This window comes from Talpa europaea, assembly GCF_964194135.1.
Source record: "Talpa europaea genome assembly, chromosome: 15".
Taxonomy (NCBI): domain Eukaryota; kingdom Metazoa; phylum Chordata; class Mammalia; order Eulipotyphla; family Talpidae; genus Talpa; species Talpa europaea.
The window spans coordinates 76,399,265-76,411,459 of record NC_140083.1 but is presented as its reverse complement, the minus strand read 5'-3'; the positions used below and the strand labels follow the sequence as shown (position 1 = coordinate 76,411,459).

Here is a 12,195-nt window from a genome sequence, read left to right as displayed (position 1 = left end):
CACCTGCTGTGTGCCAGATGATATTCTGTAAGATGCAGATATGACACTTAAAAGACTTTGATCCTGGCCAGGGAGGTGACCCACATGGTGCAGCAGACCTCTCCTGTCTTGTCTGCTGCACCCCTCAGGAGTGTATTTCAGTAAATCCGCCTGTTCTGTTCCCCACAGTCTCTGGTGAATCCCCTCATCCTGCCCCCCCCCCCATGTCTGGCCTGCACCCCAGCTCTTGTATGCATAAATAAATCTTTAAAAAAAAAAAATCACACAGCAAGAGGGGTCTCAAATAGTTTTGGCTGTTTAAAATATATATGACTTCACAACTGAAAAAGTACTTATTCTATTAAAAAACTGTGATGGAAGAAGTTTGAAATCTTATGTTTTCAAAATGTAATCTAAAAATCTAAGTCTCTCTGAACCTCAATTTTTTTTCTGGGTAAAATGGAGTTAATGCTAATTGTTGGCAGTATGTGAGAGAAGGGTGTGAAATGGAAGAAAATGTTTGAGCATGAATTAGACTCAAAGGTACTGAGTGGGAGCACTCGGGTAGAAACGAAAAGAAAAAAAAAGACAAATGATTCTAGTATTATTCAAATTTACTCAAGGTGAGTACAGTTTGCTTGAACGGAAAGAACAATGGCATCATACTTGTAGTGTAGGGCAAACTAACATCAGTTTCTTTATTATAGGGTGTTGTGTGAGCATTTATTGAGTAGTAGGACTAGGCCTATACCAGGCAGGGATATAAAATGAAGGCGGTGTCATTACTCTCAATTTCAATATAATATAATAAATACTACAGACACATCCACTAGATATTTTCTCTGTAAAAGGCATTATTATAAATATTTTCGACTACTTAAATCTTCAATCTTCTCGCAATCTAAAACCTAAGTACTGTTTTTATGCAAGAGGCACAGAGGCTAACATTTCGCCCAGGATCAGCTATTCAGCCTTGGAGCTGCGACACATCTTGAACGAGGACAAGAAATTACAAGTTTGTGCATGCTCAGGGGAGTCAGTGGTGTAGCTTTCCTCGCTGAAAGAACAGTTTTATTTATTTATTTTAATTTAATTTATTTTTTTTTAGATAATAAATTTTATTGTTATATTCCCCATACAATTGCAGCCCCCCCATTCTGACCCCAATCCCTCCCCTCCCGCCCCCGCCCCCCTAAAAGTGTCTCTGGTTCATAGTTTTTTGTTGATTTTGATTTTCACTTTCTTATAGTTATTCATTTTCCTGGTCCCTTATTTAAGTTTTCTAGATTCCTGCTATGAGTGAGACCATCCGGTATTTTTCTTTTTCTTTTTGGCTTATGAAAGAACAGTTTTAATCCCTGTTTGTAAATCAGATTTGCAAATTCCCACTTCTTGAAATCAGGCCGTGTAAATTAACTCAGGACATCTCAAAGTCAGCGTGGTGCCTGCATCATGCTAAGGACAGACCAGTCCTATCATCATCATTTTATTACTTTAACTCGGAGAAGCGCAGGAATGTCCCCAAGGCTTTAGTCACACATTGCAAAGCGGCTTTTCAACGCTTGACACGGCTGCCAACCACGAGGCGGCGGGTATGGAGGCGGCTTCCAGCTGCTTTATGTCACGTTACGCTAAAGAAAAATACAGCTACTCTTCGATTACTTTCCCAGTTTTTGACAGTCTCACCTTTTCTCTCTGCAAATTCCTCCATTTGCCTGGTTTTAAGTCACCACCACCACCACGCCGCCTCCTCAGAGCCGCCCGGCGGCGCGCGGGCGGGCGCCTCACTTCGCCGCAACATCGCTCTGCGCCTCGCCCAGGGCGCGAACGCTCCACTCAGCTCTCGCGAGAGAAAGCGTGATTTTTGAACGAGAACTTCTACCCCACCCAACTCCCGAGGGTCACCAGCCCGGCGCCTGCGTCCTAGCTCCAAGGTCTTTCCCGGTCGCCTACTGGCTGTTAACTGGGCTACGGGCTGTCGCGAGGCCCATTCCGGAAGTGGGCCCCGTCCACCGGCGCTCCGCGCGGAAGCGTGTCACAACCTAGCCGTCCGCCTGTAGCGGAAATTCGTCACGTCGCAGTTGCCTCCGAACAGCGGATGTGTGTCGCCGCTTAGGTGACGCTGGGAAGTGCTTGCAGCCTTCGCCGCTGCCTTCTGCTTGAAGCACTATGGAGGGAGAGAGGAAGAACAACAACAAACGGTGGTATTTTACTCGAGAGCAGCTGGAAAACAGCCCGTCCCGTCGCTTTGGCCTGGATCCAGATAAAGAACTTTCTTATCGCCAGCAGGCGGCCAATCTGCTCCAGGACATGGGACAACGTCTTAACGTGTATCCTTGCGGCCTAGGCCTTCGGCCTTGGGAGTCCCGCCTTGCTCGGGCGTCTGGGGCTTAGACTCTGTCGGGGAAGGAAGCGGGGAGAGGTTGGGCAGGCCCCGCAGACCCGCCAGCGGAGCGGGCTGAAATTCAGTGTGTGCGGAGGAAGCGAGGCGGAGTTAATTTCCCGCTCGCCGGCCCATGCCACCAGCCCTTGCTGGGAATTCGTGCCCTTCCCGGCTTTGTGCGTTTCACCAGATAGTTTTGAGAAATTCAGTTCCGTAAGAGTTTGTAAAGGATGACCCAGAATTAATATCCCAGCTTTGGTCCAAAATCCATTCCGCCCCATAAGTGCTGTTAAAGTAACCTGTCAATTTCGTGGTTTTCTCGTCCTAAAAAAAGAGGGATACACCTCGCCTTTGATCTTATGCCCGGCTTAGTGCTTGGCACGCCGATGTTCAGAGAGTAACTACTGTTAGAATTTTATAGAATTCCAGGGGAAGGAAGTGTGTCCGTTTAGATTTGTAGGGATTAGAACCTTGAATAGAATGTCCTTAAAAATCGTTTACAAAATATTGGGTCAAGTTACTCTTAGTGCTGATGTGTTTTCATTTTCCTCATACTTACAGAGATAGTTTAGTGACTTTTCCCCAAGCATTTTTGTTAGGAAATATACTTATTTTGTAGCAGGAAAAAACTAATAGAGACTTAAAATTCCACCCTGAGCGTGAAAAATTACTCTGGGGTGCAACTTTTATTTAAGTGTTACTGTTTTGTTGTTTGTTAAGGTTATGCTCACCTCCGAAGAGGTGTCCTGTTTATCGCCCATATCTTGTTTGGTTCTTAAGCATCGGGTCACTACTGAGTTCACCTTTTTAGTTTGAGATGTGGTTTCAGTGCTTACTAGCCCTTGCGTGATGTTATTAAACTTGCTACATCATGGAACTTCTTGGTATTTATACTCCTCATTGTCTTTTAAGTAAATGAGTATCAAACCATTTTACACTGTTTCTGGTCCCATTTTCACTGTGTTATAAGATTTGGTTGTCGGAGAGAAGTGGAACTGAAAAGTTAATTGCTGGAACTTAGAAGGTGAGGAGATAGTAAAAACATACTTAGGACCAGAACATTGAGGGTATTGTAAATCATGTGAAGACATATTCTGAGCTAATTATCACCATTGCAGGATTTTCAGTAGGTAAATGATAGATAGAAAGGTTTAGATCTTACATAGTTTTTTACATAGTCCATACATGCTGCAAAGTGTTGCTTGTTTAGCAAATTTGTATTGAGTAACTGGTGTGTGTAGGCATTGAGGTGTCAGTTGACAGTTAAATCATTTTTCTTTTATTTCTCAAAACTTTTTTTTTTTTTTTTTTCCTTTATTTGGCCTTCTGACTCTGGGCTGTGCCTTCAACACTTTCACAACAGTTTTCTGCTCCTCAGTAAGAAAAACCTGCTTGATCCTGTCCCACACACATTTAGCCCACATGGAGACACTGTAGGCCCGTTTTTTTCGTTTTTGACAGCCTCATAAGAACTTTAGTTCTCACAACATGAACTCCTTGAAAGTGGGTCTGGGCACACACCAGTTGTGGCTGTTGGTGCTTTCTTAACCTTGGTATAAAGGTAAACAATTCTATTACTAGGACTTAGGGGCAGCCTAGTTTTGTTAAAAGCTGTATTGTAGGATAGCCTGTGATGGTATGTCAAGTACTGGACCATTCTGAATGCTTCTAGATAACTGTTCCCAGAAGAGGGACAGTTAATTTGGTTAAAGAAGACAAACCTCTTTAATTTTGAGAGGTAAGTATTATTTTCATTTAGCATTTACTGTACTTGGTCACATGATCCCTTTGGGAGGATATAGAAGTTGGATTTTTTGGACTTGTACTGCTTGCCTGCCTGCCTGCCTGTTGTGGGACCTTAACTTGAACATTTTAGCTCTCAATTGACTATCAACACTGCTATAGTATACATGCATCGCTTCTATATGATACAGTCGTTTACACAGTTTCATCGAAATGTAAGTATAATTTTTTTATATGATATAGTTCTTTTGTGATTGATTTCAACCTCATTTCTTTTTGGTTGATCTTTGCTGCTGATATTTGAAGTTTAGAATTTAGGGTTCATCACTTTGATTATGTGTCACACTGCAGTTCTGAATCCAGCCTTCAGATTTTCTTGTCAAGTATCTAGCTAGTTGTTTGGTAGTTTTACTGCATCCTTAGAATAGGTGGATTCTCTAATAAAGAAATAGAATGCTTTGGGCCTCCCCGGTGGCGCGGTGGATTGAGCGCCGTGCTGTGAAGCTGTCCACAGCCTCTGCAGTGAGGGTTCGATTCTTGGCCAGCCAGGGAGAAACCCACATGGCGCGGCAGACCTCTCCCGTCTCGCCCACTGCTCCCCTCAGCAGTGTCTTTGGTCATTCTGCCTGTTCTGTTCCCCGCTCTGTCTCTGGTGAATTCCCTCACCCTCCTGCGCCTTTGACTGTACCACAGTTCTTGTATAAATAAACCTTTAAAAAAGAAAAAAAAAAGAACGCTTAAATTTAGCATTTTTGGGTTGGGAAAAGAGCATTAAAAAGAAAACCAGGGCCTCCCCGGTGGCGCAGTGGTTGAGCGCTGGGTTGCGAAGCTGCCCGTGCCGCGGCCTCTGCAGCGCCGGTTCAATCCCCGGCTGCTCCCCGGCCACCAGCGGAGGGTCCCACTTGGCGCGCAGACTTCTCCTGCCGCCCGCTGCTCCCCTCAGCAGTGTACTTTGGTCCTTCTGCCTGCTCTGCTCCCCGCTCTGGCTCTGGTGAATTCTCTCACCCTCCCGCGCTTCTGACTGTACCCAGTGCATGTATAAACAAAACAAACAAACAAACAAACAAATAAATAAAACATGCCTCTATAAAAAAAAAAAAGAAAAAGAAAACCATTCTGGGCCTCTCTGGTGGCTCAGGGGTTAAAATCTCAGTGCTCTCAAGCTATCCCCAGTCACTGGGCATCAGTTTGATTCCTGGCCAGGAGATACCCACATGGTGCAGCAGACCTCTCCTGTCTCACCCACTGCTCCCCTCAGCAGTGTATTTCAGTCAATCCACCTGTTCTGCTCCACACTCTGTCTCTGGTGAATCCTCTCACCCCCTGCACTTCTGGCCTACACACCAGTTCTTGTATACATAAAGACATAAAAATAAATTTTTAAGAAAAAAGAAAACTGTGCTTATGTAATAATACCATCATAGAAAAAAATGTAAATTATTTAGATATTCTGAACATCTGCTTAAAATTCCAATTATTGGTTGGTTGGAGGGGGAAGGTACATTATGTGATAACGGGGGGATGACTTAAGATTGGGAAAAGAAAATAATAGTAATAAAGGGATTTTTTTTTTCTGGACAGAACTGTAAATAGTACTATTTTCAGTTTTGCTCTCTGAAATGGTCCTATTTAACATTGTTGTAAATGACTTGGAAGCGAGTGCATAGTGATATCCCAGTTGCAGGTAAGACTATGTTTGTTTAATAAAATCCCAAGATAATAAGGCTAAACTTGATGAACACTGCATATGGACTTGTGAGTCAAATATTCGATTTTATTTTTTAAAAGTTATACTTTTGATGAAAAGTGTTTCAGATTTATCCTTAGCATGATGGGCTTTAAGTTCTTTTTCTGTGCAACAGGTAGCTGGATATTCTTATATTTTAAGGCATTGGCAGATACAGTATTGGGAGTAACAATAGAAGAAACCCTTTGCATTTGTGGATTAAGTTTTCTGTATTTTTGTTGGTAATCCAGCCTGCCTCACTGTCCTCTACCGTTAACTTCAACTCTACCTCTTATTGCAAGTACACCGTTTTTTAAGAGATAAGTATTTAATGATATAGTCGGATAGTACTAGATGAAAAGGTAAGGGTAAAGAATACATTTGAAGAGGAACTCCATAGCTGTCTTGGTAGTTACAAAGTTTTTCTACAATTCTTCCCTTTTATCATGGTGAAAATTTAAAATCCAGATGAAATATATTTCAGATCAGTTTGCCTTCTATCTCTTTTATCTCTGTATCACACACATTGACTACTTTTACTTTTTAAATTATTGCGACTTTCCTTATTTCCTATGTATTAATCTTAGCAAGGGCAGAAGTTCACTTTTCTGTGTATTCTCCAAAGTATCTTCAGTAAACTTGTTGAATGATTTGGCCATTATCCAGTATAGAGATACTCTTGGATGGCATGACTTTTTTCCAACACCACTTAATTTGGTGTTGTTATCTTTAGAGAATTGATTTTAAGCACATTCTGGAATTAATGGATACCAAAAATATCACCGTTGTGCTATGTGAATTCTAAGAATTTAGCTGTGATGAATCCATATTCAAATTTGAAAGGACTTAGTACATTATAGTGCCATTGACATATATGCTTATCAAGCTCCCGTGCTTTTTGTTATTTATTTATATTATTACAGAAGTAGTAAATGCTCATGCATTATAATTAAAATACAGAAATGTATAATGTTAAAAGCCAAAACTTGTCTGTTATGCCACCCTCTATTGTTAATCATTGAAGACCTTTTGGACATGCAGTGTCCCAGACATTTTTCTGTGCATATGTATTTCTTTTTTTTTTAAGTGGGAAGGAACTGTATTTCTATATTAAAAAACACTTCTTAGTACACTATTCTTAGTGCACATCACCTAATGGTCTATATTAAATATTTTTTCATACTTGTTTCTCAAAATTTTATTTGGTCACATAGTATTTCCTTGTATAGGGACCGTAATTTATTTTATCTTTTTTTTTTTTTTTTTTATAGAGGCATGCTTTTATTTATTTGTTTGCTGGTTTGTTTGTTTGTTTTGTTTATACATGCACTGGGTACAGTCAGAAGCGCGGGAGGGTGAGAGAATTCACCAGAGCCAGAGCGGGGAGCAGAGCAGGCAGAAGGACCGAAGTACACTGCTGAGGGGAGCAGCGGGCGGCAGGAGAGGTCTGCACGCCATGTGGGACCCTCCTCTGGTGGCCGGGGAGCAGCCGGGGATCGAACCGGCGCCGCAGAGGCCGCGCGCAGTTTCGCAACCCAGCGCTCAACCGCTGCGCCACCGGGGAGGCCCGGGACCGTAATTTATTTTACCAGTTCCCTATTGTAAATGTTTGGTTTGTCTAGTTTAATACATTATAAATTATGTTACATAAGATAATCTTGTACATACATGTGACTTATGTCACTATTTTTGTATAAATTCCCATAGGTAAATGGCTATGTCCAAGGGTATGATTTTAAGATTTTTTGTTGTGTCAGTTTGCCTTACTGAAAGATTATACAATATATATTGTTTCTAGCACTATAAGAGAGGTTCCTTTTTTCTAATACCCTCACTGGCAACGCATATTCTTTACTTCAGGAAATACTAAGTTCTACCTGCTTATCAACTAGGTGGTACAGTGCTGACAAAGATGGAGGGAATTCCTAAGTTTTCTTAATTTACAATTCAATTAATGATGGTGAGTTTGTTGGTCATTGTTATAAAATTGAAAAATTAACTTTAATAAAATTGTTGATTCTCTTTACCGTTACTGTTCTGATTTTCTTATCTATGAGTTCTCTATATGTTAGAGCTGTGATTACTTATCTCATTTTGTTGTAGCTCTTTGTTTCTGATGTTTTGGACCCTAAACTCCTGCCTTTTTTTTTTAAGTCTTAAGCATTAAAGTATAACAGCACAAAGATCTGAAGTGTGCACTGGTTACTTTTTTCAATATTCTATATATGTAGCCGCTGCTTGAATCAATAAGCTGGAAGTTGTGGTCATTAATTGACTGGTCTATTTTCACTTAAATTCTCCTTTTGAGAAGAAATTCAACCTCGTTAACTGAATTTCTATATGTATTGTCTTAAATGTTTTCAAATAGGGGAATGTAAAAATAGAGGTGATCAACTGTGTGTGTGTTGCATTTTATATATTTTAAAATATGATGTATTTTAATAGGTAATAAATTTGATTGGTGTATTTTACTTTTGTTAGTTGACACTTAGAAGGCCAAGCTTTGTGGTTAAGAGGATAGTTTCTGGGGTCAGCTCTTTTACAACTTGATTTGGATCTTTGCTGCACTGCTTGCTAGCTGTATGGCTTTTGGCAAGTTACCTTTGTTTCAGTTTCTTACCTCTTTAGAGTCAGTAATATTGCTTATTTTATGGAGTAGTTAATAGGCTATAAGTGAATTAATTTATGCATGCTTGCACATGTCAAACAAATAAATATTAACTGTTATTCTTTTAAAATGAAAAAATCTTATACTCTTAACTGGTGTAAGGATTCCTTTTAGAAACTTCCTTTGATGGAAAAATGCTTCTTTGATAAGCTAGCTTGGTAAATGATTCCATGGGGAGCAGGGAGTACTTATATTGTTAATTGTACAAAAATTAGATTGAAATTTATCTCTTGTAGTCTTTCATTTAATGGAATTTATTATCTTGCCTTATCTGCCCATATTTTAGTTAGCTCCTTTGAAATATATTTTTAGTCCCTTGGAGGCTTATATTTTAGTGAGTTGTCCTTTTCATTTTCTTTGTTCAGTTATAAAGTTCTGTTAATTTTTATATTGTTACTGTTTTTCCTCTCCCTATCAATGTATTTGTTATAAAATTAAAGACAATAAAAAAGAAAATGATTTTCCTATAACCTACTCTTCAGAGATAATCCTGTTAATATTTCAGTATATCCCATTAGAATTTTTTTTTGTGCATACAAATACCCATACATTTAGTGAAGCTCTATTACTTTCCAGTGTGATGCCTGTGTTTTTTCCCCTTTATTTCTACTGCTGGTGCTTAATCTCAACTTTACTTTTTAATGTCTGGATTAATAACATTTTTTCTTTTGCCAAAATTCACTTAGTGTATCTCATGTTTTTCTTCTTTTAGTCCCACCTGCCACTGGATTGCTCATTCTAATATCTTTTAAACTGTATTTTGATTTTTTCTAAAATCTTTAGTTTCACTCTTGTTAAAAATCGAATGAAGTGGAAAATGTCAAACTGACCTGTTGATTTGCTGAAGTTGGGACATAGCCTGTATGTACTGAAAGTTTCAGGGAATAGTTGATAACACGTTCAAGGCCACACTCCTGATTCATACATCCCAGCTGACTGTACCCCTTGCTTTAGACAATAAATGTTCTGTTGCTTAATTGCTGGGGGCCCAGACTTTGGTGAGAAATCTCCTCTGAATCCACTGGTGTAAAGCCCGCCAGCATTAATAAAGAACTTCCCTTCTCCTCTCTGAGTGCTGCCTGATAACCTGACAGAATCCTGCCATAACACTAATTCCTGAGGTTTCCCAGATCACTAGGCTACCTTTCTGTTATATTACTCTAATTTCTTACATTGATTAGTGTCTGAGTTTTTCTCCCCCAAGTGCCTTTTATGTATCACCTCTTGGATATATAATACTGTATTTCAAATTCCTTTCTTAAAGCTTTGTGTTTCCACATAATTAGGTCATTCAGTTACAACAAATTCATTGTTTTATGAAAGTGTACAATTCATTGGATGTTTCAGTTTACTCCTTTGAAAAAAGTAGAGTGCTTTGATACAAACTTTATAATAAAGAATCTTACTTTAAATATAAAGTCGTCTGTAGAGCTTCTAATGAGTTTGTTGAAGGTTTGGTTTTCCAAAGTGGACTAATAGATAGGAGAGGGCCAGACATGTAAGTAGAATTAAAAACAAGTAAGAGATGATGAAGTTGGGGCAAACAAGGGACTTGATTTGAGACTTAGTTCTGTTTTAGATCTAGAAATAAACAAGTAATAAATGTGATTTATTTTCTTTCCATCCAGTCTGTGGCTCCAGCAGCCTTATTTCTAGCAGCAAAAGTAGAGGAACAGCCAAAAAAATTGGAACATGTCATCAAGGTAGCACATGCTTGTCTCCATCCACAGGAATCACTTCCGGATACCAGGAGTGAGGTAGGGAATTAACTACATGTAACTTTTTTTTTCTTTAATTAGTTTTGTAACTGAGTCTGGAATAGTAGCTGTTAAAGGGACCTTGATTGCTTTTTCCTTATAAAAAAAAATCAAAGAAATTGTATGGGAAAAGTTAATTTTATTCATTGTAATAAAATTGGAAATTGCAGAAAAACACGGGAGAAAATGTATCACCCAGAAGGAATTTGGACCACAGATATTTAAATGAACCATTACTATTTGCAGCTTCTTTTCTACAACTATTCATATATATATATTTTGTTATTTTCACTTATTATATCCCATATTTTTCCCATCTTATTAATTCTCCACTTTCTTTAAATGTTGAGAGCATTTTATCATATGCGTATGTATGAAAGCCATTCTTTGTTCTGAGGATAATTTCCAGCTTTCACCACTATGATTTCTTTACAAAGAATAGTTGTACGAATTTTTGTTAGAAATTAAAAAAGAGTTCTGTTACTTTTTTTTTCTTTTTTAAAGATTTATTTATTTATTTATACATACATACATACATACATATAAGCACTGGGTACAGTCAGAAGTGCGGGAGGGTGAGAGAATTCACCAGAGCCAGAGCGGGGAGCAGAGCAGGCAGAAGGACCAAAGTACACTGTTGAGGGGAGCAGCGGGCGGCAGGAGAGGTCTGCGCGCCATGTGGGACCCTCCGCTGGTGGCCAGGGAGCAGCCGGGCATCGAACCGGTGCTACAGAGGCTGTGGGCAGCTCCGCAACCCAGCGCTCAACCGGCAGCTTTGCAACCCAGCGCTCAACTGCTGCGCCACCGGGGAGGCCCTCTGTTACTTTTTTTAAACTCTTAGAGAAATTACAAAAGTTTTATATGTTCATTATAAAAGAATCTAAAAACCATTCAAAGTCAAAGTTAAAGGTCATCCAGTTCTGGTATATATATTTTCATACGTTTATCATCATATGCATGTACACATGGCTTTTTTCCCATCCTTCCTTGACTTAAAGAAGTGAAACTCCCTGGTGGCGCAGGGGTTAAAGTCTCAGCACTGTCAAACTGTCCTCAGCCATTGCACAGCAGACCTCCTGTCTCGCCCACTGCTCCCCTCAGCAGTGTATTTCAGTAGATTCACCTGTTCTGCTCCTCACTCTGTCTCTGGTGAATCCTCTCACCACCCCCATACCTCTGGCCTACACCCCAGTTCTTGTATGCATAAATAAATAAAAACAAATCTTTTTTTAAAAAAGAAGTGAAATTCTCCTGACTAATTAGGGGCTAATATCAAAACAAAAATGAAAACCCTTCCAACCTAAAAAAACAATTTCTTTAATGTGTCTTAATATACAACTCCATTTATCTGCTTAGTAAAGGATGACTGATGCATCCAGTGTGAGATACTTAATAATCCATATTAGGAATAATCCGTAATTAATAGAAATCCATAATTTTTCTCCAACTACTTACAAGTGCCAGACTTTTCATTTTCTCACAATTCATCACTCCCCACTCACTGACTTCAAAAATCATGAATTAATTGTTTTGCATAGGAGTGTCTTTGCTGCCTTCATTTTTCTTTTGGGCTGCACTTGTAGCTCTTGCTGAAAAGAGTTATTGCTCTGGACTTATAGTTAGATTTGAGACTAGTAAGTGCCATTGCTCCAATGAATTGATCATAAAAACAAAATTTTATTTTAATAAAATAAATCTTCACCTTTTTTTCCTTCGCTAAAATGTATTTACATAACTTATCTAAGAATTTTGTGAGATGATTAAGAGGAGATATTTTCTTCACCATATGGAAGGAGAGCTAACATAGTCTTTAAGTCCTTACTGGACATATTCAAGATCATAAAGTTAAGTGGAAAGTTTATAACACCTGTCTCTCTTCACTCTTGACCCAAGTCTTGCTCTGCTAGAGTTCAAGACCAGTGCTGTCCAGTATAAATAT

General features: G+C 39.2%; 1 protein-coding gene and 1 pseudogene across 3 annotated transcripts in view; one reads left to right on the top strand and one right to left on the bottom strand.

Annotated features, from left to right (window-relative positions):
* Positions 1-2,148: 2,148 nt before the first annotated feature.
* CCNT1 (cyclin T1) overlaps positions 2,149-12,195 on the top strand; it is a gene marked incomplete at both ends in the record, with an annotated part of 29,117 nt that continues 19,070 nt past the window's right edge. For both annotated transcript variants that reach the window (XM_084255839.1, XM_084255838.1), the window contains 3 exons: positions 2,149-2,309; positions 4,239-4,320; positions 10,128-10,256. In XM_084255839.1, coding sequence (XP_084111965.1) covers positions 2,149-2,309; positions 4,239-4,320; positions 10,128-10,256 — 372 coding nt within the window. The remainder of the gene's footprint in view (positions 2,310-4,238; positions 4,321-10,127; positions 10,257-12,195) is intronic.
* LOC311185169 (large ribosomal subunit protein eL34-like) lies at positions 3,677-4,019 on the bottom strand (annotated as a pseudogene). The gene has a single exon. The product of its transcript is annotated as a large ribosomal subunit protein eL34-like (transcript).